Source organism: Hypomesus nipponensis, chromosome 2 (assembly GCF_054491055.1).
Source record: "Hypomesus nipponensis isolate SF chromosome 2, ASM5449105v1, whole genome shotgun sequence".
In the NCBI taxonomy this organism is placed as follows: Eukaryota; Metazoa; Chordata; class Actinopteri; order Osmeriformes; family Osmeridae; genus Hypomesus; species Hypomesus nipponensis.
The window spans coordinates 19,532,188-19,554,123 of record NC_140362.1 but is presented as its reverse complement, the minus strand read 5'-3'; the positions used below and the strand labels follow the sequence as shown (position 1 = coordinate 19,554,123).

The 21,936-nt window shown below is 44.2% G+C and overlaps 4 protein-coding genes across 4 annotated transcripts; 3 read left to right on the top strand and 1 right to left on the bottom strand.

The window, feature by feature from the left end:
• Positions 1-258: 258 nt before the first annotated feature.
• On the bottom strand, positions 259-1,963 carry LOC146301390 (uncharacterized). Its single transcript, XM_084670852.1, has 4 exons — positions 1,902-1,963; positions 1,736-1,789; positions 1,416-1,566; positions 259-1,149 (listed from the first exon to the last, which is right to left on the bottom strand). Exons 2-4 carry the CDS (start codon positions 1,773-1,775, stop codon positions 573-575), a joined length of 768 nt encoding a protein of 255 aa, XP_084526978.1. The 5' UTR covers positions 1,776-1,789; positions 1,902-1,963; the 3' UTR covers positions 259-572.
• Positions 1,964-3,899: 1,936 nt separating this feature from the next.
• Positions 3,900-5,367, top strand: LOC146301389 (uncharacterized). The gene is made up of 4 exons (XM_084670840.1): positions 3,900-3,950; positions 4,042-4,095; positions 4,246-4,396; positions 4,572-5,367. Exons 2-4 carry the CDS (start codon positions 4,056-4,058, stop codon positions 5,146-5,148), a joined length of 768 nt encoding a protein of 255 aa, XP_084526966.1. The 5' UTR covers positions 3,900-3,950; positions 4,042-4,055; the 3' UTR covers positions 5,149-5,367.
• Positions 5,368-9,704: 4,337 nt separating this feature from the next.
• On the top strand, positions 9,705-12,764 carry apoeb (apolipoprotein Eb). Its single transcript, XM_084667336.1, has 5 exons — positions 9,705-9,788; positions 10,090-10,161; positions 10,404-10,557; positions 11,043-11,330; positions 11,499-12,764. The coding sequence occupies exons 2-5, from the start codon at positions 10,119-10,121 to the stop codon at positions 11,827-11,829; spliced, it is 816 nt and encodes a 271-aa protein (XP_084523462.1). The 5' UTR covers positions 9,705-9,788; positions 10,090-10,118; the 3' UTR covers positions 11,830-12,764.
• A 5,173-nt stretch (positions 12,765-17,937) lies between these two features.
• On the top strand, positions 17,938-19,541 carry apoc1 (apolipoprotein C-I). The gene is made up of 4 exons (XM_084667328.1): positions 17,938-18,028; positions 18,538-18,604; positions 18,782-18,920; positions 19,243-19,541. The coding sequence occupies exons 2-4, from the start codon at positions 18,550-18,552 to the stop codon at positions 19,310-19,312; spliced, it is 264 nt and encodes an 87-aa protein (XP_084523454.1). The 5' UTR covers positions 17,938-18,028; positions 18,538-18,549; the 3' UTR covers positions 19,313-19,541.
• The last annotated feature ends 2,395 nt before the right edge of the window (positions 19,542-21,936 follow it).

The following is a 21,936-nucleotide window of genomic DNA, read 5'->3' as shown; positions in this document are numbered from 1 at the left end:
ATCTTTAATATTCAAGCCAGCAAGATGGACATTTTAAATCAAATATTTGTTAAGGTTTTAAAGGTGGCGATGAAGGAGAATGACTCCACATGACTGACTGACTCCATATGACTGACTGACTCCATATGACTGACTGACTCCATATGACTGACTGACTCCATATGACTTTCTGTCGAATATGGAGTCTAGTTCATCTCTGATGCTGACCAAAGAAATGTGATGGCACGGTTACTTGATCCATAGAATGCAATGATGTACTATGCTTTTTTATGTTCACTTTATTTCTTTTTATAAATTAATGAAATGACAAAACATGGATATTTTCAAACTTCACAGCATAAAGTAAAACATATTTACATGTTTGATAGGCTTAAAGGTTTGGTTTTCTGTGTACACTTTGTACTACTCAATAAATATAACATTCAAGGCCTATGCCCATTTCTATTGGGTTGCTTTACAGTACAGAAAATTTGCAGGGCGGACCACTATTATAGACAGTTAGATGGAAGAACTGCAAAGTAGGCCTTCAAAACTCAGAGAGTAATGGGGAGAGTGGTGATGGCGTGCCAGGTTTAGTTGGTGTTGGAGAAACTCTGGTAGAGGGAGGTGAGCTGGGCCTTCAGATCCTGGGCGTAGGGGTCCAGCTTCTCCCTCATATCCTCAGCATAGGGAGCCAGGCTCTGCTGCACCAGCTCTGCTCTCTGGGTCAGCTGGCTCTGGAGGTTCTCAGCCAGGGGGGCTACACTTTTCTGAAACTCCTGCAGATGCAGGTCCACTTTCTGCTGCAGCTCCTCAGTGTAGGGGCCCAGCTGAGCCTGCAGCTCCTTCACGCTCTGGTCCAGGCTGGTCTTCAGCTCCTCGCTCTTCTGCAACAGGGTGGCTCTCAGGGCGTCGGAGTCCAGGGACTCTGCGTAAGGGGCCAGCTCCTGTTTTAGCTGCTCCACTCTCTGCTGGACCTGGATCTTCAGATCTTCAGCGAAGGGCTCCAGTTTCCCACGGACGCTGATCAGGTCTTGGCTCAGACGTTCTCTCAGCACCTCTCCCTCCTGGGTGATCTTGGTCATCAGGTCTTGGGCCAGAGGTGGAAGCTGCTCCTGAAGAGTGACAGCGTACTGGCTAGCGAGCCCCGCGCTCTCCGTGATGCGTGCACTAGAGAGGAATGAGTTGTTAGGTCAGATGGCTGAGTGGTTAGGGAGTCGGGCTATCAATCAGAAGGTTGTTGGTTCGATTCCCAGCCGTGCCAAATTACGTTGTGTCCTTGGGCAGGGCACTTCACCCTACTTGGAGAATATCCCTGTACTTACTGGAAGTCGCTCTGGATGAAAGCGTCTGCTAAATGCTAGATGATTCATTGTGGATTCATTATCGAATTCACTCGCTGCGATGACAAGCACATGTCAAGTCGCGTGACTCACTTGACATCCTGTCCGAGCTGAGACTTCCTGATCATCTGGATGGTGTCTTCGGCGGTTTGGGTTGCCTTGGCTACGTAGTCCCAGAATGCATCGGTCATCTGCTCCAGCTGGGGCTTCGGCTCATCAGCGTAGAAGATGTTGGCATGGCAACCTGTTGGGTGTGACCATATTCAGAATGAGAATGAGATAGTCAGAAGTGCATTTTGCACTTCAGAGTCTACGATAAAACAGAATTTTAAAATGTATTGAATTTAACTGAAACACTGAAAATACTGCACACCTAGTATCGTTCAGTCGATTATCTATTGTATGCTACTTACCAGACACCACAGCGATCACAAGCACCACAAACACTTTCATGATTAGGGTTTTCTCTGAAAAACAAAAGAAACAGACAATTCTATTTAAGATCTTGTTCAGTATTTAAAACATCAATCACCTGATATCCTCACAACAGTTTGAAATCAAGCATATTGTTGTTCTCACCAGTAACTTCTTTGCTGTGTATTGTAAGTTGATTCAAGTGTTGTGAGTGAATGTGTGAAACTGGGACAGCGCTGTATTTATACTGCCGTCTGGAGAAGAGTTGTAGCTGTGTGACTAAAGTCCAGCAGTGACTGCCATGTTGTCAATACAATTTCCTGCTTCTTCAGCCACTCCTGGCTTTTGTCATAAGACTAACAATGAACACACACACACAAAGACATACACACAAACACTGTGAAGAGTGCCTATCCTCGATTGAACTTTGAATGTTTTGAACGTGTTTCCAATTCCACCTCCAGTCATTAAGTCGGATTTATGTTATAAATGATTGGTAATTGATCCTAGAAACCCCTAGTCCTCAACTGTGGCTGTCGTGCGCTTCACTTTGATAGAAACAATTTGTTTCTATTTGAGTATAATAACAGCCTTTCCCGGGAGAGGTAATTTAGAAGAGGGCAATGATCCACGTACTTCAGTGCTGATGGCCTGCAGATTACCCAAAGTGACCTCTGAGACATTAACTCCCCAGCAGGACTTTGAAATGAGGGTCAATCCAAGCAAGGGAAAACTCCACGTCTGATTGGACTGAAGCACCTCCAAGCAAGGGAAAACTCCACGTCTGATTGGACTGAAGCACCTCCACCTGTTCATTGTTGCTATGGGGTTTGATTTGGATCAAACAAAAAAGTTTTACAAATGAAACTTCTTAATCTGCGACTTTGATTGATATATTAGACATGTCTGTATCATTGTCTGTCTAAGCGCCAGACTTATTTTAAAGGGGATGTCTTGTGGCATTTCTTCACAGACTCAAATGCAGGGTCAGTCTTCGCACGGTCACTGGCCAGGCTGGAACAGGACAGCCCTGCTGCCTCATGTAACAGGGTGTATGGTGAGGGGTCAGAATCATTTATTTGAGGAAAAGCGAGATGTGTGCGTGAGGGGTGTGTGTGTGTGTGTGTGTGTGTGTAAGGGGTGTGCGTTTATTCACCTGCTGCTAATCATAGTGAGTTCAGTGAAGTTCAAGGAAAATCAATCATGGGGAATTAACTGAGTCAGCCCTGTGACCAGTCTCCCATACTTATATCACTTATCAAATCCCTCACACATTCTATCATGCTTTACACGGGTTAAACGAAACCCTAAGCACCACAAACTCCAAAGAAACCACTCCAAAGAAAGAAGTTTGGCTTCTTCTACCCTGCTTACATAGATATGTTAGACTGTTAAATACATGGGAGAAGGAAAAGCTGTACTATTGTACAAAAATGTGTTTTCTTTTTATACCTTGGTTGAGGGGTTGCAGGAAATTGGAACATGCGGTGGAGATGGTTTAATACTGGCACCAAGAGAAATGAGAAACCCTTTGATACTTGACAGTTTGGGTCACAGTTGCTCTACAAACTGGCAGGACATCAAAACAGTACATTAGGACATGTCGTATCTAATCATGGTCTGATATCAAGGGCAGGTAGGGAGGAGGGTTCTGTCTGTCTGGACAAAGGTCCTTCTATTGTAAAAAAAAAAAAAAAAAAGATCAGTTTTGATTGTAAATTAATGTGGACTATTTCTTTCACCAGGCAAAATAAAATGTTTCTCACCTCAAATTAAGCACAGTCTGTATTCTTTTTATTTCAGCGTTGTACAGAAACCTTTTTCAGGGACGACTCAGAAGAATGACTATCAAGTATGTATATGATGTCCTGATATGAACCCAATGAATCAGTGTGACCTGATGTAAAGATTTTGTATGTTGTAATGTAGCACCAAGAAGGGTCCCATTTCACAAGGGCCACCATGTAAAGACTGTCTAGAGTCACGTTCCCTATGTTCACACAGCCTGTGGGTGAATGTACTGCACTCTATTGTATAAGTGGGAGAAAGTGTGTGTGGCTTAATCAAACTGCCAGATTGACAGCGAGGCATTGGCCCCTGGACTTTAGTATCACTGTATGATCAGGTATAAATATTCAAATGCCACACCATTTCAACGGCACACTCCCTTCTGAGGCCTGACCCACAGACAGATTCTCCAGCACACTCACACAGGTAAGTTTGTCTGTCTATTTCGATACACACTGTCCAAATACTGTATATCAAATTAAAACATACTTCAATTTTATTGTTGCTTACTTCGCAGTGTAACAGATCATTATGAAGATCCTTTTGGTGCTTGCACTGGCTGTTTTCACAGGTGAGTAAGTGTGCTTGACGGAAACAAAAAAATAAAGGTCAGGTGTCATACCAAATTATTCAACTGACAACAGACTTATGTAAGCAGAATGTATCAAAAAGCATTTTCAAAAGTTTTAGAAGACCCATAAAAAATAAAGTGTTGTTACAGGTTGCCATGCCAACCTATTCTACGCTGATGAGCCGAAGCCTCAGCTGGAACAGCTGACTGATGCCTTCTGGGACTATGTCACCAAGGCAACCAGTACAGCAGATGATGTCATCCAGACAATCAGGAAGAGTCCTTTTGGGGAGGATATTAAGTAAGTCATGTGACTTGTGATGAATAATGTCATGAAAGTATGGAAAGTTCAATATGAAACCCTGTCGGTTCTAAAACATCTAGCACAATGATTCACTGTCTCCAACCTGTCCTAATCTTTCCTTACCTTTCTCCCTCTCCTCTTTCCTATCTCCTATCCCTCCCTCTTCCTAAAGTGCCCGCATGACAAACACAGTTCTCTTGGCCAACCAGTACGGCGTTTCCCTGCATAAACGGGTATATCCTACGGCCAAGACCCTGATGACACAGATTACCCAGGAGGTGGAGGAGATCAGTCAGCGTTTGAGCCGTGACCTCACGAGGGCCCATGAGACACTGGAGCCCTTCATCGAGGAGATGAACAGCCAGGTCCAGCAGACAGTGGAGCAGCTAAAACAGGAGCTGGCCCCATACGCAGAGTCCCTGGACTCCGAAGCCCTGAGAGCCACCCTGCTGCAGAAGAGCGAGGAGTTGAAGACCAGCCTGGACCAGAGCGTGAAGGAGCTGCAGGCCCAGCTGGGCCCCTACACTGAGGAGCTGAGGCAGAGAGTCGACCAACGTCTGCAGGAGTTCCAGAGGAGTCTGGCCCCCCTGGCTGAGAACCTCCAGAGCCAGCTGACCCAGAGAGCAAAGGTGGTGCAGCAGAGCCTGGCTCCCTATGCTGAGGATATGAGGGAGAAGCTGGACCCCTACGCCCAGGATCTGAAGGCCCAGCTCACCTCCCTCTACCAGAGTTTCTCCAACACCAACTAAACCTGTAATCTTAAACTCCAGTTTCATCCTAATGGCACTGACAAATGATGTTGTCCCAACACAATTCACACTGTATGTGAGAAAATAAGATGCTGAGTTTACAAACTGAACCACTTAGAAGCTAAACATTTCTTATTTTCAATTGAAAGTGTACGACAATTCTGTACATGATCTATTACTAAATGTTGGGATAATACTCAATAAAAATACCATTGTGCATATCGATAATAATAATTTTATAGAATCTTAGGAAGTATTTATTTTAGGGCAAGAAGTTACAAGTCACACATTGAGTTAGTATTGTCTCATTCTCCCGATAGTTTAATACTAGGGGGATAACCTGCGTTTGATGTCCAAACAAGCCAACTTGAATAATACAATTGTGTGACAGCATGAACTTAACCCAATATATCCTAATAGGCTACAGTTCAGAATGCTATGTGTCTTTAAAGTCACATTTTGACAGAAAATATGAGTCTACCACACACACACATCACCAGAAAAAAAAGCCTGGTCATTTAGCAGAGGAAAATGTATGCCATCTAGTGGCACTTCATAATTCCCTCAAATTTGAATGAGAAAAAAACATATTCTTTATTTTGCAAACTCCTTAAATTTGTGAGAGGATCTAAGAGATTGGGAGAAGTTGGTTTCGAATATATAACAAATCTCTGTTTCATGCAACACACCAACCAGTCCTGTTTTGTCGTTACCCAGAGTCAAAATAACACTCCCTGACATCCTCCACAGCAAGCACTGGGGACTGGACATGTTATAATTTGCCAGGGCATGTCTGTCCGTGTGCCTGAACAACATCTCCCTCCTTCTTCATCTCTCTTTTCTACCTCCTCCTTTCACATGCTGCCAGGTCTCACCCACGTCGTCTTGCCTCGAGACAAACAACATTCCTGTTCCCCCCCCATGGGTCCTGGCGTGGGGCACACTTAACCCCCTCTCTACTTCCCCAACCCTCCAAACACGACACGGTTTTCAAATAGGATCTCTGCACCCGACCAGGGAAGGGAGCACGCTTAGGCCAGGACCTTCTGACCTCTCGATCCCCAATTGATGTGTTTTCATTGGGGACCAGCTAGGAGAGCATGTGAGAAGTCTGTCAAGCTGCTGCTAAAGAACGAGGTAGGCAGATGTGACCGATCCTTGACCATAACCTGCGACAGGCTCATCCTATACACCGTTTGAATGTTGGTTTGAATAAAAGCATCTCCTATGTAAGACACGTACCCTGGAAACGTTCCATTTAGAACAGTTGTACGGAAGCAGAACTGGAATAACATCAAAAGACAACAAAGTGTTTTTATCTGGATAAAAAGGTGGATGGCAAACATGGTTGTGGTAGGTCAAGTCCAGACTAGTCGAATCAGCGATATAATCCCTGACTCAGAAGCAGATGACTGAGGCTGTAAAAGGGTAAACACACATTTAACACGTACACTCACTATTTCAACACTCATCCCAGCTGAACAAGACAACTGCGGTGGGTGACATCACCCTCTATTTGAAAGGAGAAGGAATAATTTCCCCCCAGCACAAAAGATTTGACCACAAACCACAGTCTGAACTGAGGTGACTTGACTGAGGTAATGAACGTTCACTGCCTGCTGGTGGCCTCTCACCAACATTGGTGGACATTACCTTGGTGTTGCCACATCAGCCATGAGGAGGAACTGAGTTTTGGGGAAAGTGAGTCTGTCTGTCTAAATTTCTGCCTAAATGTGTGTGTGTGTGTGTGTGTGCATCAGTGTGTGTGCATGTGTGTCTGTGTGTGTACGTGTGTGTGCATGCGTGAGTCTGTCTGTCTCTGCCTGCTGTTCTAGTGTCGTGATTCTGTTTACGCTTCAGTCATCTTTCACTTCTTATTTTCACAGTAACTCAAACTCTACATACAGCTATTCAAGCAATGAAAGCTTACAAATCTACAAAAAAAGCTAGCATTCTAAACAGCAGTCTTCATAGTCACCCTACTGTGTGCCCCTTCTCCCAGTGACCCTTGAAAGAAACTGAAGTACAGTGAATTAACCCTGAAGAAAACTCTGGAAAGCCTCTGATAATAATATGAATTGTAGTTGAACCCACATGCTCAGTGAAAGACAAGAATCTACTCAGGATATACCAAACTGAAAAGTGAACGGAAAAGTTTGAGAAAAAAAGGTTGCGTGACTGGATTTCAAAAGGCGTGATGGATGAAGTTACCAGAGTCGAAGCACAAAGAACTAAACTGGACTGTGCTTGCCATGTAGACTCAAGCTACATGGGACTGTGGGACATGAACCCATGGTCATGGGGGGACAATGGGACATGACCCCATGGTGTCACGTGGTGCCACTGTATAATTCCGACTGTGTAATTCCCTTTTTAAAGATATTCTACATCTACAGGGTGACCTACTGCACATGAGACTTTCTCAGTCTTAAAGTGATGGACGCAATGGGGATGAAACACACAAATCGCATTGCCTTGTCTGTGACATCATCCAAAATAAAATATGACATTTGAATTAAAATAGAAGAGGAAAAAAAGGAAGAAAGGAGCATGTACTGCACCTGCGATTTTCAATCAGGAAGTTCACTGAAGGGTCCTCCATTAGTCAGATATCCTATCCGACCAATCAGAGAAGAGACAGATAACCTAGTTGACCTAATCAGACAACAGTTATCTGTCCCTGGACAATTACTCCCAACTTCAGAGGATGGGCCAGAGGAGTTCTGGTGAAGAAGGCATTTTAGATATCAAAGAGACCCTTGCTGCTCTTTGCCCAAAGGGTAAAGGTCACAAGTACTGCTGGAACTACTCTTGTTGTTGTTGTCGTTGTCATCGTCATTGATAAGAGCATTTCTTGAACAAGAGGTACAGATACAGAATCTCATTGTCATAACTCATTCTGTTGGAGAAAAACTGCAGATGTTTTTGCTGCCTTTCAACTCCTGTTCCTTTACTCTGTTGGCTTTTACTGAACTTCTGAAGTGCAGCGCCACTGAAATATCATGTTATTAGCGGCATCTTAAAACACTGCGCAAACTTTGGTCAGATTGACAGGTAAGATATCAGGAGAGAATCACCATTAAAACACATCCAGGTGGTTAACCGAACTCTGCTCACTACTACGAACAGCAACGTCAATGTAAATACATCTTAGACACACTTCCATTGTATTCAGGTTCCCCTGTCCCTTAGATAAACATAGGTAACGGAATGTGCAGTATACGACAGATACGCAGCTAAGCGGAGCTGCTTATCATCTGCAAAACAACACCGGTTGAGACCTTTGGCTCTTAATATGGGCCTCAGGTAACTATATTGCCTCAAGCAATGGTGAGGACCAGTTGGCTGCTTGAAATACATACAGCAGAAGGGAGAAAAGCCCACATCTCCCAGTGGTCTCAAAAACACACAAAACAATTCAAGTGTTTGTTTAAAGTTATATTTCTGGTACATGGAATAGGCCAGTAAAGTTGATTCAAATGGAAAGATGTGTTTTTCTTGTGTGTTTGTGTCAGTTCCCCTATTTACAGAGGAGAAGACATTTCCACATAGGTCAAAAGGATTTGTTTATTTGTTTATGAACACCGTCCGTGGACTTCATTTGTCCTTCCCTCCACACGCTATATTGTCACCCAGTCCTAATCCTTTTCTGTGTGCAGAGAGAGGTCTTCCCAAGTCTCAACATGCCCCTGGAAACACAACGATCATGCCCCCACATCATGTTTGTTCTGAACAATATCAGAAATCTTGTTTCAGGAAGCTGGCAACAGCATAACGACTCCTGTAGGGTTGTTGTTGATGTGTTTTATGTGTCATATCTTGTGACGGGAGAATATAGCCTAATTTCAGTTCAAATCGATTAATTGGATAACAAGTTATTAAAAGCAGGTATGACAAGGGGGCAGGCAGACAGGGACATTTAAGTGGATGGGCTGAGGTGAGAAAAGGTTTCAAATGCATAACAGTCAAGAGTTTGAATTGAGTCTACCTTAGAATCACAATACCCTCTGTATTGGTCTATCCCGCCAGACTATCAACATTCACACAAATGCTTTATGTTTGCTCCCTCTTTCAATAGTAGGTTTACATTCATATACAAGTAGCCTAGTCATTGTAGAACTTGTCCTCGGAGAGGCCATTTACTCTGCTGCAGTAAAATCAATACAAACAATAACACACAATGTGTACTATGATATACTGTTCACAACATACTGGAATTTTGTTTAAAGCACCCATCAAAATCGTTTTTGGGAAAAAGTATGTTAAATCGGTCGTAGCAACTTTCTGATATCATTTCAGAAAAGTCATTTCTTACGAGCCACAAAAATAAAATACTTTCTAGATCACAAGGAACATAAATCTGCCTTTTAACACTTCAAGCAAGCCGTGGCCATTGCATTTTCGTTGACATAAACATTACATAAACACCTGTACACTACTACGCAAGAAGGTGAGAACTTCGAACGCATACTTGGCACATAGCGTGGAAGGGAACCATGAGCCGTCCTCCAAATCGCCTGACAGTTAGCATCACGTGGACGCGCACACTCACACCCCTAGCGCCGTGCGCGCTTTGTTCGGGACTGTATAAATACCCTTGGCAACTTGCGTCAAAGCACGGAGGAAACCGGACTTCTCAGGTGAGTAATGATGAGAGGTGGTAGAAAAACGAGGATGTTTTTACATTAATAGTAGGACTGTAGCCCATACGGTTTACTTTAATGCTAGCTTTAGTTGCATGCATTGGCTACTGTTCCGTAGTTTATGTTATAGACAGAGATGGTTTGATAGGAATGAAATAAAATACTTTCGTATTTTAGCATTTAACATATATTTAACACATTTTTGTGAAATTGTCAAAGGTACCGTATGTCGGTACTCTAATATATTGATATACCTGAAGATGAATTGAGAAAGTGAGCTAAATCTCTGATTTTCTAGGTGTATCTGTCAATTATCAACCATCAACCATGAAGACTGTTGCACTGATCCTTGCTCTGGCAGTCATCTCTGGTAAGCAACATTCCCCCACTTCCTTACAACCTCTTAAAATAATATTATTTTCACCAACGTACACACAGCTTTCTCAAACTCCTTCATATAATGTCTATGCCTTCGAATGTAGTCATTGCACTTAGACCACTGGCACTTGATGCATCCATTGAATAACAATCTCAACATACACCCGTCTCCTTACGTGTGTGTTTCTCTGTGTGCCTGCCTGTCTTCACCGGGTCCCCCCGTGTTCCCCTCAGGCTGCCAGGGACGCGTCGTACGCCAGGCAGAAGCCGTCCAGGACCGCTGGGAGGAGAACGTGGAGCGCTTCTGGACCTTTGTGTCTGAGCTAAACACCAAGACCGAAGGAGTGGTGGACAGCATGAAGAGCTCCCAGCTCAGCAGGGAACTAGAGTATGTTTCTTCTACTGACTTTTTTCCCTCCGTCCTTGAGACTAACCCCGCCCTCTCTAACCCTAGCCCTAGAGACTAACCCTAACCCTAGAGACTAACCCCGCCCTCTCTAACCCTAGCCCTCCGCCCTTGAGACTAACCCCGCCCTCTCTAACCCTAGCCCTAGAGACTAACCCTAACCCTAGAGACTAACCCCGCCCTCTCTAACCCTAGCCCTAGAGACTAACCCTCTCTAACCCTAACCCATGGCCTCCTTACTCTGTTCCAAACCCCCCTTGTCTTCTTATTACAAATGACCCCCATACCTAACCTTAACCCATCCTCTCATAAAATAGTTACCTCTCCCATAACTCCCCCCCCCCTTCGCCCCCATGCTTACTCACTCCACCACGACCGCCATTTTACCACCACCCCACACTCTATACACTCCCCCACCCCCCTCGTACAGTCTTCACTGACCCCCCCCCCCCTGTACCCCCCCGCAGCACCCTGATCACAGACACCATGGCCGAGCTGAGCGTGTACCAGGAGGACATCCAGACCAAACTGGGCCCCTACGCCCAGGACACAGCCACCCAGCTGACCCAGGACATGCAGCTGCTGGCCAACAAGCTTCAGGGAGACATGCAGGACGCCAGGGAGCGCAGCACCCAGTACCTGTCCGAGCTGAAGAGCATGGTCGACCAGAACACGGAGGAGGTCCGCAACCGCGTCAGCACCTACACACGCAAGCTGAAGAAACGCCTGACCAAGGACACCGAGGAGATCCGCAAGTGAGTCGAGGGACACCGGCTTCACAACGGAAACGCAACTCAAAACGGCGCGTTCCGGCGTGCGGGACGTCAAGTCTGCCCCAGTTCTCTGTTTTCACCTGCATGTCAATGTGATAGCGTGATCCTAACCATCTTCTCCCTCTCCCTTCCCTTCCTCTCCCTCCCCAGCACCATGACCACCTATCTGGGTGAGCTCCAGTCCCGCACCACCCAGAACATGGACCAGGTGAAAGAGCACGCCAGCCTGGCCCACGACACCGCCGCCGAGCGCCTGGTCAGCTTCCACGCCCTGCTCTCGAAGCAGGCCAAGACCCTCCGGGAGCAGCTGGAGACTCAGGCCGAGGGTCTGAAGGGACAGCTGGAGACCACCGCCCAGGACCTGCGCTCCACCCTGGAGGGCAAGGTGGACCAGATCAGTGACCTGCTCGCCCCCTTCACCGAAAAGATCCGTGAGCAGCTCCAGGCTGTTATGGATAAGGTCAAGGAGGTCTCGGCTTAAGCAGGACTTTGGGAGAGGGGGGGCTTAGGAGCATTCGGGCTCCGCGCAAACCCACCCACATGTGGGTTTGTGGGGAAATGCAAGAAAGGAGAGGAATGGTGAGGGGAGTTAAGAGTTACTGATGAGGTTTTTTGTTTTCATTATGTGGGCGCTTGTGTCGTTTGGGATGTGGGGGGGCTCGGGGTTATAGGGTGGGGGTGTAGTGCGCACCCATAGCTGTCGTGTTGACTGTCATCCATCCATCTTTCTGTATCTCGACCTCCTCGTCCCTTGACACAAGGGCCTCGCTCAATTCTACCTTTCATTCACTTACAAGAGGCCACTGTTTTAACCTGCTTTGCTTGTGTACCTTGAGATAAATCCTCTAGATAATCGAATGATCCCCCTTGGCTAATCTGTGTTGGGTTTTAAAAGCTTTCATCTGGGGCACGGGGCACCGAAGAGGTTTGCAACAGGACCCTCTTATCCTGAGCCAAATTGGCTCCAGTTAAATCCGACTACCACTCCAAAATGCATCCTTACACCAGAGAGAACAAGTCCGAAATGTCAACAACTGCACTGAACGATTCCAACGGTGTCTGTGTTTTCCAAGATCGCTACAGAACCACTCAGTGCCTTCCTGTCGCTGTATGTACACTGGCCTGCCGTGTCCGCTTTGAGTTTGTTAAGACTCGCATTCAAGTGTATGATAATGTGACAAGATGCTAATAGGACAAATTAACTGAAGCCTAACCTGCATGGTCGTGTGTACTGTAGGCTGTACCTGTCTGTCGTCTTGGTGTGGCCAGAGAAACTGTCCTCATGTAACAAGCCTGTCGTGCTGCTCACCATAGGGCCTGCCTGTCTGCCTGCCTGCCTGTCTGCCTGTCTGGCTGACGTCAGACGGCCACAGTGTGCTAAACATCGCTGAGTAAATAAAAGATATGGAAAAGAAATCCGGGTCTGTGTCTCTTTTGATTTCCCACATGCATCCAGTAAAATCAGTTGATCTATTGTGTTCACTGATGTTTTGATTATTTTGAAGACAAACTTAATCTCACATTCTATTTAAGACTCCCATTGTGTTTAAACTGAGAGAGAGTTTGACAGAGATTCTTGCAATACAACGGTGGTAATATCCATGTCCTATGATAAGCTTTATCTTTCCTGTCTTTAAGTTCAACTGGACATGTACCTACAGAATCCCCCTTAACGCCCTCAATCCTAAACACATATATTTTTTCAAAACATGTCATGGTTTGGTAGTTGGTACATAATGTCTTACCGTACACTCTTTAACAGTTTACAGTCAGTCTGGGTTACATCTGTGCAACCCCCCACTCTCCCTCAACTGTAAACAAGCACACAAGTATAGAGAGAAACGCACACACACAGACAATTTAGCTTTACAGTTCTTCAGATTAGCTGCCCCTTAAAGGATTTTCCGTTCCCTCCCTCCTTGCATGTCTCCCTCCCTCCCTCGCTCCCTCCCTCGCTCCCTACCTCCCTCCCTCCCTCATCCTGGCTTGTTGAGATTTGCTCTCACATTCTTTTGCCTTTTATCCCAGCAGTTTTTCAGAATCCTGCACCCGCACTGGTCTTTTAATTTCCTGTCTGTGGAGATATTCAACTCCTACCTTGAAGTCAAGACATACAAGCGCACACACGTATGCAGACATGCAACATAACACAGCACAACACCACGTATTTTGTATTCAGGTAGGTCCAATAAAAATACAGTGCAAGAACAAAAACAAACATGTTCAAGGGCCATAGCAAAGTGTTACAATGTTTTCAAGTTCAAAATAACAAAATGAGCTGATGGCTTTCCTGCCAGTCCACATGATTTCCACATTTCTCAACAAGATAAAAACCTACAGGTTTGAGGACCTAGATAGGTCATAGCTTTCCAGCTTCTTTAGCGAAGAGCACACCACATTACCAGAAAGGATTTTATTTGCCATGAATGTTTGCACAAACAAGGAATTTACTTTGGCAGGGAGGTATTGAAACTTAAATATGTGGACTAACCATACAAAAGGAGCAAAGTCTAGCTAATACTAAGGGGATTTAGAATAAAAAATAAAATATAAAATATATCTAGCCATAATTTACAATCTAACCTAAAAATACAGATAGTGCAAAGAGAAGGATGCAATAGTGCAAATTGCAGGGTGTCAGTTACATTTACATATTTAGCAGACACTCTTATCCAGAGCGACTTACAGTAAGTACAGGGACATTCTCCCCGAGGCAAGTAGGGTAAAGTGCCTTGCCCAGGGTCACAACGTCATTTTGCACGGCCGGAAATCAAACCGGCAACCTTCTGATGGGTAGCCCAATTCCCTAACCGCTCAGCCATCTGATCCCCTGACAGCAAACCCTGTCTCTTGGGGACTACCTTCATGTACCTTGTTCTCGACACACCTTTGTCGAAGAGAACCACAGACCGAACATACAACATACAGTGACATCTCACCGTGTGTTATTCAGGTGTGTGACTCTGCGCCTGTCTGCCAGCTGGCCAGTAGGGGGCACCACTAGTCCCTTCTCTCTCCTCCCCACTGAAGGCCCTTGTCAGACGCACAGATACAAATCGTCCTGTAGCACCTCTCCAGAACCCCCTCCAAACACCATCCATTGGGATGAGCCTTCATCTGCATGGCCTTTGTCCCGGGGCATCCTGGAGAGTGGGCTGTTGTTGTGTACGCATGCAGCCCTGTGGATCACGTCTCCCAGAGAAACGTTTGGGCGCTCACAAGAATTTGATGTCATAAAAGTGTTTTCTTATCCTCGAACTGAATCGCCACAGCTGTGTTGTTTTTTCCTGGTTGTTTAAACTACAACTCTTTCCAACAGTTGCTTTCCTTCTATGAACCTCCGAGCCACACAACACCACATTCTTGCGACACACAAGAACGTTTCCTTACCACAAAATGAGACTTTGAGAAAGAGATAAGAGAATAACAGACTCCCCTCTCTTCCAAACGTTACTCGGTGTTATAACAACCTCTTACAAAACATTGCACGCAGACATGAAAGTAAAAGAATGAGTAAGACATTGAGCATGTGCTTGTTGTCGCATCTCTCTGACTGGAAGCTGGTGTTTGAGACAGCTAAACACCAATGAAACCTACAATAAATACTGTAGCAACAGGGGTCTCCTCCAACACAGACTATCTCCCAGTCCTCAGCACTTCTCCTCCCCACACTGGGGCCCTGGCCCTGCCACAGGAGGCCCCCTCTAGTAGGTATGAGCCAGTCATGACCGGCAGTAACCCCCACCACCCCCCCCCCCCCCCCCCAGACAGACATTTTACTTTTGATTAAGCGCTCTCTCTCTCCCTCCTCCCTTTCACTTCCCCCTTTCCTCCCTCCGAAATCCATTCTTTCTGGCTCCCTCCTCCCTCCCATCTCCCTTCCCCCCCTCCTCCCTCCCATCTGCCCACTTCTCCTTCTACCTCCTCCCTCCTTTCCCCTCCGTCCCTCTCCCCTTCCCTCTCCCCCTCCAAGAACCGGCACCAGGCTCAATCTCCTCGGGGGTCACTTGACGGAGGGCAACCACAGCCAGTCATATGGGCGTGTTATTGCGATTCATGAGCAAGACAGACATCCCCATTTTTGCCTTGGGCCAGTCCTGTGAGTGCTCAGACGCTTCTTTGGAAGACATGAGCAACAGGTCTTCTGCATCCGCAACAACAGCCCACTCTCCGGGAGGCCCCCGGGACAAAGTCCATGCAGATGAAGGCCCATTCCAATAGGTGGTGTTGGGGGAGGTGGGTGTCTATGGGGGGTTCAACAGGACAATCTGTGTCTGTGCATCTGAATTGAGCCTCTGAAGAGCACTGCTATCAACACCCCTATGGGCATCCAAGTGGCCAGTAGACAAATAGGTGCCGAGATGAGGGATGTGATATGTTGGAAATAACCCCATTGACCCTTGGTGAACACACACAAACACATTTGCCATTATATACAAGAGGTCATCCAATCAGAGGATTCAACAACATAGTTGATCTGCCAACGAACATTGCTGTCAACATCAGCCAGGTTGCCGGTCTGCTAATGTTGGACCTAGTTGTCAATGTGGATATTGGTTTTTCGTGATGGACCCTACAAAGTTTCCACATTACATCCTACCTGACCATCGTGTGGTGTCATGGTGATTCTATACTTCCCAGTCCTGTTATATAATATAGTATGTTATGTGTATAGAAGATATTCAGTTTTGGTAGACCAACAAGACGCAAGTAGAATTTAGTACAGGAGCAAAGTTAAGTGACTTTGATTGCTATGTCTGTTGAAGACAGTCCGAGGGTGATGACTTTACATAAGAATACACTGATAGCACAGTGACACCAGCCCACTGTACTCATCCCTGATACCCTGATATCTCTGCTTGCTAAGATTAGGGGGTGAGATAGGTAGCACTCAGCCAGGAGTGGTCAGGGGGCAGTGGAGATAAGAGTTTGTGGCCTGATGTGATTGCTGGAGGTAGTGTTAATGACGCTATAGGGAAAGTTGTGAGTCTGGGATTAGCATTAAGTATGCTAACATTGCTTTTATTGTTGACTGTGGGCTCTTTGTGTGGAACAAAGAACATTTGAAATGGATTTCAAATGCCATTGTATCTAGGAACTATAGCCTCTTGTGCAGCACTCAGCAATCATGGCTTCTCAAAACATCATGAAGACTTTGAAACCCTTGAAACAATGTGTAAAAAAATCCCCAGAGATATCAACCTGATACTGAACACTGAAAAAAAAGATGAAAAAGAAGATCCATAGCACAACATTATCAGTACTTTCTGAACTCGGATCATAGTGCACCCTGACTCATCACCAATGCAATAAAATAACACCATATCACCATGTCATGGCAATTTTGAGATAAATACTGGAGAACTCTGAACTGACAAACTGACACATTGTGACCCATATTGACCAATGACCACCAACAACTAGTGATTTCTGGTAATGTGGGACACATTTTGGTAGAGGCTCCAGTAAACTTACAAAATAACAGTTAACTCACCCCAGTGGTGTTTCTGTAAATCGTTTAAGGGCTTGGGAACATTTTCATGTTGGAATGAAATGTGAATACACAATATTTTAGAAGCTACACACTTTCAAACATGCCATGAGCCCCTCTCTCACTCAGGCAGCATTTTCAAGTAATGTGGGACAGCTTGTCTGGTAAAGTGGGACAGTCATCGTCTGTAAGCCTATTCTGTTAATATAATAATAATTTGTTTATTTACAACAATGCTAGGTGCAAGGGTGTGGCAAGATTCATTTAGTTGTGGGGTTTAACTTATACAATAGGCATAAAGTGTAACTGATGTAAACCTTAGTTATCTGCAGTCTATGTGCTAGCTAGCGAGTCCCGTTGCGTTAGCATTTTGTTGGACTAGCGTTGGCGGTCACGGTTAAAAGTCTGAAAGTTTAGTTGGTAACTTAAGTGCAGTATGATGCATTGGTATTAAACATTTGAGAACTGTCGAATTAAATTACTTTAATAGCATAAACACAGCATTACTAGATGTCCCACTTTACCTGAAAAATACTGTTTTTTTCTTCTAACAAAGCATTATTTTACACATTTGTGTGTGTTTCAATCAGTGGTTAAACCCCTTCAATATGCTTCAATAGGACTCATTGTAACTCAATTTAAATTCCTTTGCCAGCCTTATCATTGAGAAACACAATGTCATATGCCGCTTTACTTTGGATGCATTTTTTCTGTATCTCTCTTGTTAAGCTAGATCACGCATACTCTGATTATGTCAGACAAATAAAAACCACTGCATAGTGACTAGTGTTGTATTTACGAGTCAAGATCAGCTCTGGTGATTGGATGTCGGTTTTGCACATATTAAATCATCAAAATGCATAACTGTCCCACTTTACCTGATGTCCCACATTACCTGAACTCACCCTATCACTTTAATCAGTCGTAATCATAGTAAAAACTTACAACCGCGTCAGTAAACAAAGTAATGGGCTACCTATGTCAGTGTCTGATCAATGAAATTGCGAAATTATGCGGAGGGACGCGGTAGGAGGTTGAGTGGATCTCCGCAAGACGGGGTGCAAAGCTGCGAGGTCATTATGGGTCAGGATGGATGCATAGTTGCGTCACTTAGCTGGAGCTGAGTATATTAGATGGTGAACGTTTAGCGTTCTGGCACACTCGGGTTATTCTCTACCACAGCCAACAGGTAAGACCAGATTGATTGACCTATTTTGCATATTATGCGTCTTTTTTGACGCAATTTATCAATTTGTAGCCTACATAGAAAAGCTAATAGAATACTTTTACCAACGATTGTTAAAACAGTAGCCCACTAAAAGAGCAAAATGCGCTATAGATTACATTCACGAACCGTTTCGTAATTAAAAAGTTAACTCTATAGTCTGTTGGTGATTCTTTAAACGTGGTGCCGTACTTTATTTAAAGAAAATGACAAACGAAAAGTATTCAAAAGTCGACGGTGTAAATGTTTTATTTGAACAAATTGTGCTCATCAGTCATTATTATTAGGTTTTTTTTTTAAGTATAGGCTACAACTTTAAACTGAGCTAGCCATTTCTCCCGGTGCGGACGCACAGGGCTCAATCAAAACAATGCCAGTGTATATTTTGAAGAAAAACGTAGCCTACGTTTACCGTTAGATCACTTAGCACTTCAGAGTAAACCTTTAACTATTTATGACCTTTTTTTTTACAGCCAACTGCCAAGATGAAACTTGCCATCGCCATCGCCGTGCTCATGCTTGTGTTCGCTGCGCACACAGGTATGAGCCCATGACTTAAAGCTACTAAAATTCCCACACCTCCCCACTCACCTACACACACTCAACCCTTTCCTTCTCTCTAGCTCAAACTGTTTCTCTCTATTTCTTCTCTCCATCTCTGGCTCTCCCTTTGTTGCTTCTATTTGGTCTAACCCTCTTGTTTGCTCCCATCAACAGAAGCCCAGGAGGAGCAAACTATTGAGCAGCGTTTTGCCACCTTCCAGACACAGGTGAAGGAACTGACCGATGGTCTGGCTGAGAAGACCAAGACTACTCTAGAGCAGATTCACCAGAGCGAGTTTGCCACCAAGACCAGGTGGGCACACGGGCACACACACACAAACAGACACACTTACACACACACACACACACACACACACACACACACACACACACACACACACACACACACACAAACAAACAGACACACTTACACACACACACTTACACACTCACAAACAGACACACCCACACACGCACACAAACAGACACACTTACACACACACAAACAGACACACCCACACACACACAAACAGACACACCGACACACACCCACATACACGCACTCAAACAAACACACGTACCATGACAGTACTTTATTTTTGTGGCTCAATTGGGGTCTGTTTTATCTTCACCAGGGACTGGTTCACTGAGCAGTTTGAGAAGGTCAAGCAGAAGGTGGAGGAGACCTTCCCCAAGGACCAATAAGCTCCTGATCTCTCGCCCTTTAATGACCTTTCGAACTTCCTGTCCCACCGTTCACCAGAGTTATCATACGGTTAACACTCATGTTGTGGTCACATCCCCCTCTAAGTGAAGAGAAACCATTGATCTGAGTGTATTTTTGGATCTTGCCCAGTACAGAAACAATACAAATGTGTAAGAAGTACAACGTTGAACGTTAACAATAAAATAAAAAAAACATGAATAATATGAATTAGCTTCAGTATTTCTTTTAACCTGAATGAAAACAATGTTCTTTGTACATGTGAACACGGTGATCTGTCTTAGAAATAATAAAGCAAACACATCATTAGTAATTCCAACGGGACGTTTTGTTTGGATAGAACGATTGTTCTGTCTTTTACAGGTTAATACTTACATATTAACAACAGCATCTATTCAAAGACAATATTTTGCCATTTTCAATTCCTTGCGAATGTGAGCAAACATGATGGTATGGATATAAGATATTTGATCACTGATTTCAATTAATTGCTCATTTATTAATTACTGGAGATCTGAGGCATTGTGCAGAAACACTATATCATACCACACATTGTGCTGTTGGTGTTTCTATGTCACCATTGTATGACATACATTTAGTCATTTAGCGGACGCTCTTATCCAGAGCGACTTACAGTACGTACAGGGACATTCTCCCCGAGGCAAGTAGGGTGAGGTGCTTTGCCCAAGGACACAACTCCATTTGGCACGGCTGGGAATCTAACTGGAAACCTTCTGAATAATAGCCCGATTCCCTAACCGCTCAGCCATCTGACCCCTATGATCAGGGTTTAATAGTAATAAAGCAAAGCCAAATATTAATTTAGATAATAGTCCATGTGAATTTGTTGAGTTTTCTTTGGAAGTCGATATAGGATCACAATAAATGATGTAAGCCTGCTGTTTCCATAACAACACCAGCTATCACACAGGGGTATGTTTAGTGGACAAAAAAACATTTTATTTATTAATATATTATAGTAACATACTTTAATTAGTATAATCTATAGTAATAATTAGTATTTCCATGTGTTGTTTGTTGCTTCATTAAAAAACACATTTAGATGCAAATTTTCTATCTGCATTTTGGTACTTGAACTCTTAGATATGCATGACCATATAACCTGTGGTAGCAGATAACGGGTCTTACAGTTGAACACTTTCTTATCAAATGTCTGCAGAACTATAAACATTCCCATTCAATGTGTTACAATTCATGCACCTGTATCTTATAACTCCAGGTTTGAAGTTATCACAAGTTCACATCAGTATCAGAGGTATAAACTTAATGGATAAATACAGGCAGAGATAAACGACAGATGGAGTCTGGCAGAGATAGCCGTCAGCTATCTGGGTCAATAGCTGGTACCAAAGGGTAACTTCCAACATGTCTGATGGGTGTCCATTTCAAGGCCCTGGCTAAAGTCGCTGTTTGCCCTGAGTTAATCATCTCTCTGTTGTCCTGGAACGTCCGAGGTCCGAAGAGTGATGGTGGGTATAGGAGTCAGTGAGGTGAAAGGTCATTCGGGTCATAGGAGATGACCTACGATGGGGATATTCACTTTGATTGCCTGGCTTGACAGTGTGACAGCGTTCACCTGTCAGCCAATACTTTCCTTCCATTCTGCATATTCCCCTGTTCTGATTGGTGGAGAGATGGAGGGATGAAGGGATTGAGGAATGGAGTTATGGAGTAATAGAGTAATGGAGTAATGGAGTAATGGAGGGATGGAGGAATGATAAGATGGAAGACTGTCCTTACATCGAAAGTAGCAGCTATGAAACTGAAAAAGTTTCACAAGGTTCGTATCGTTGTGTGCTACCATCAACACAATGGTTATGAAACTTGACAGGTTTATAATACTGATCAGGGCCATTTTGTTATGTAATGTTATGGATTGGACTGGACTCAATTCATGTCGTAAATCCCAAAGAAAATTCCATCACCCAGGGTACTCTGTGTACACACCAAACAAGTCAAAACAAAGAGAACTCAATGGTTAAAATGCAACATACTACACACAATAGCAGAAATGAAAAAAAAAAAATGATGAAAATCAACAATGCCATTGAATCTGTCATGGAATAAACATGTCTCTATAAAGAGATCAGTATTTATAATACTGTTGGCGTTATACACTGCTCTGGAGGCTGATGAAGGCTGCAGGCAAAACTATTCACAGCAAAGTAATACATGTCTTTTTTGTATCGATTAAAGTTCTCAAGGTCTACAGATATCAAATTGATTCAGAGTTGGACTCTGCTCTCCAAATCCACTGACAAGGTCCACTGGAAGATATCCAACATGTACTCACTTGCCAACACAGGAACCAACATCTGCAGGAACAGAGACTTCTACCACTGTCTGATCTGTAAACGTATCAAGCGTCTGCCAAATAGGCTGCCTAGTCTGACCCCAGAGAACATGTGTACAGCTGAACACCCGATGTGGAATGACCATGGACATCCAAAAAGGTGCTCAAGGCCAAAACGCCATTTTAATCTGTTACATCAATGGCCAAAACTGAATTCCAAAATCTGTAGTTCGAACAATGCTTCTGCGCTGAACAGCATACAACCAAACCACGATAAGAAATACCAGGAAA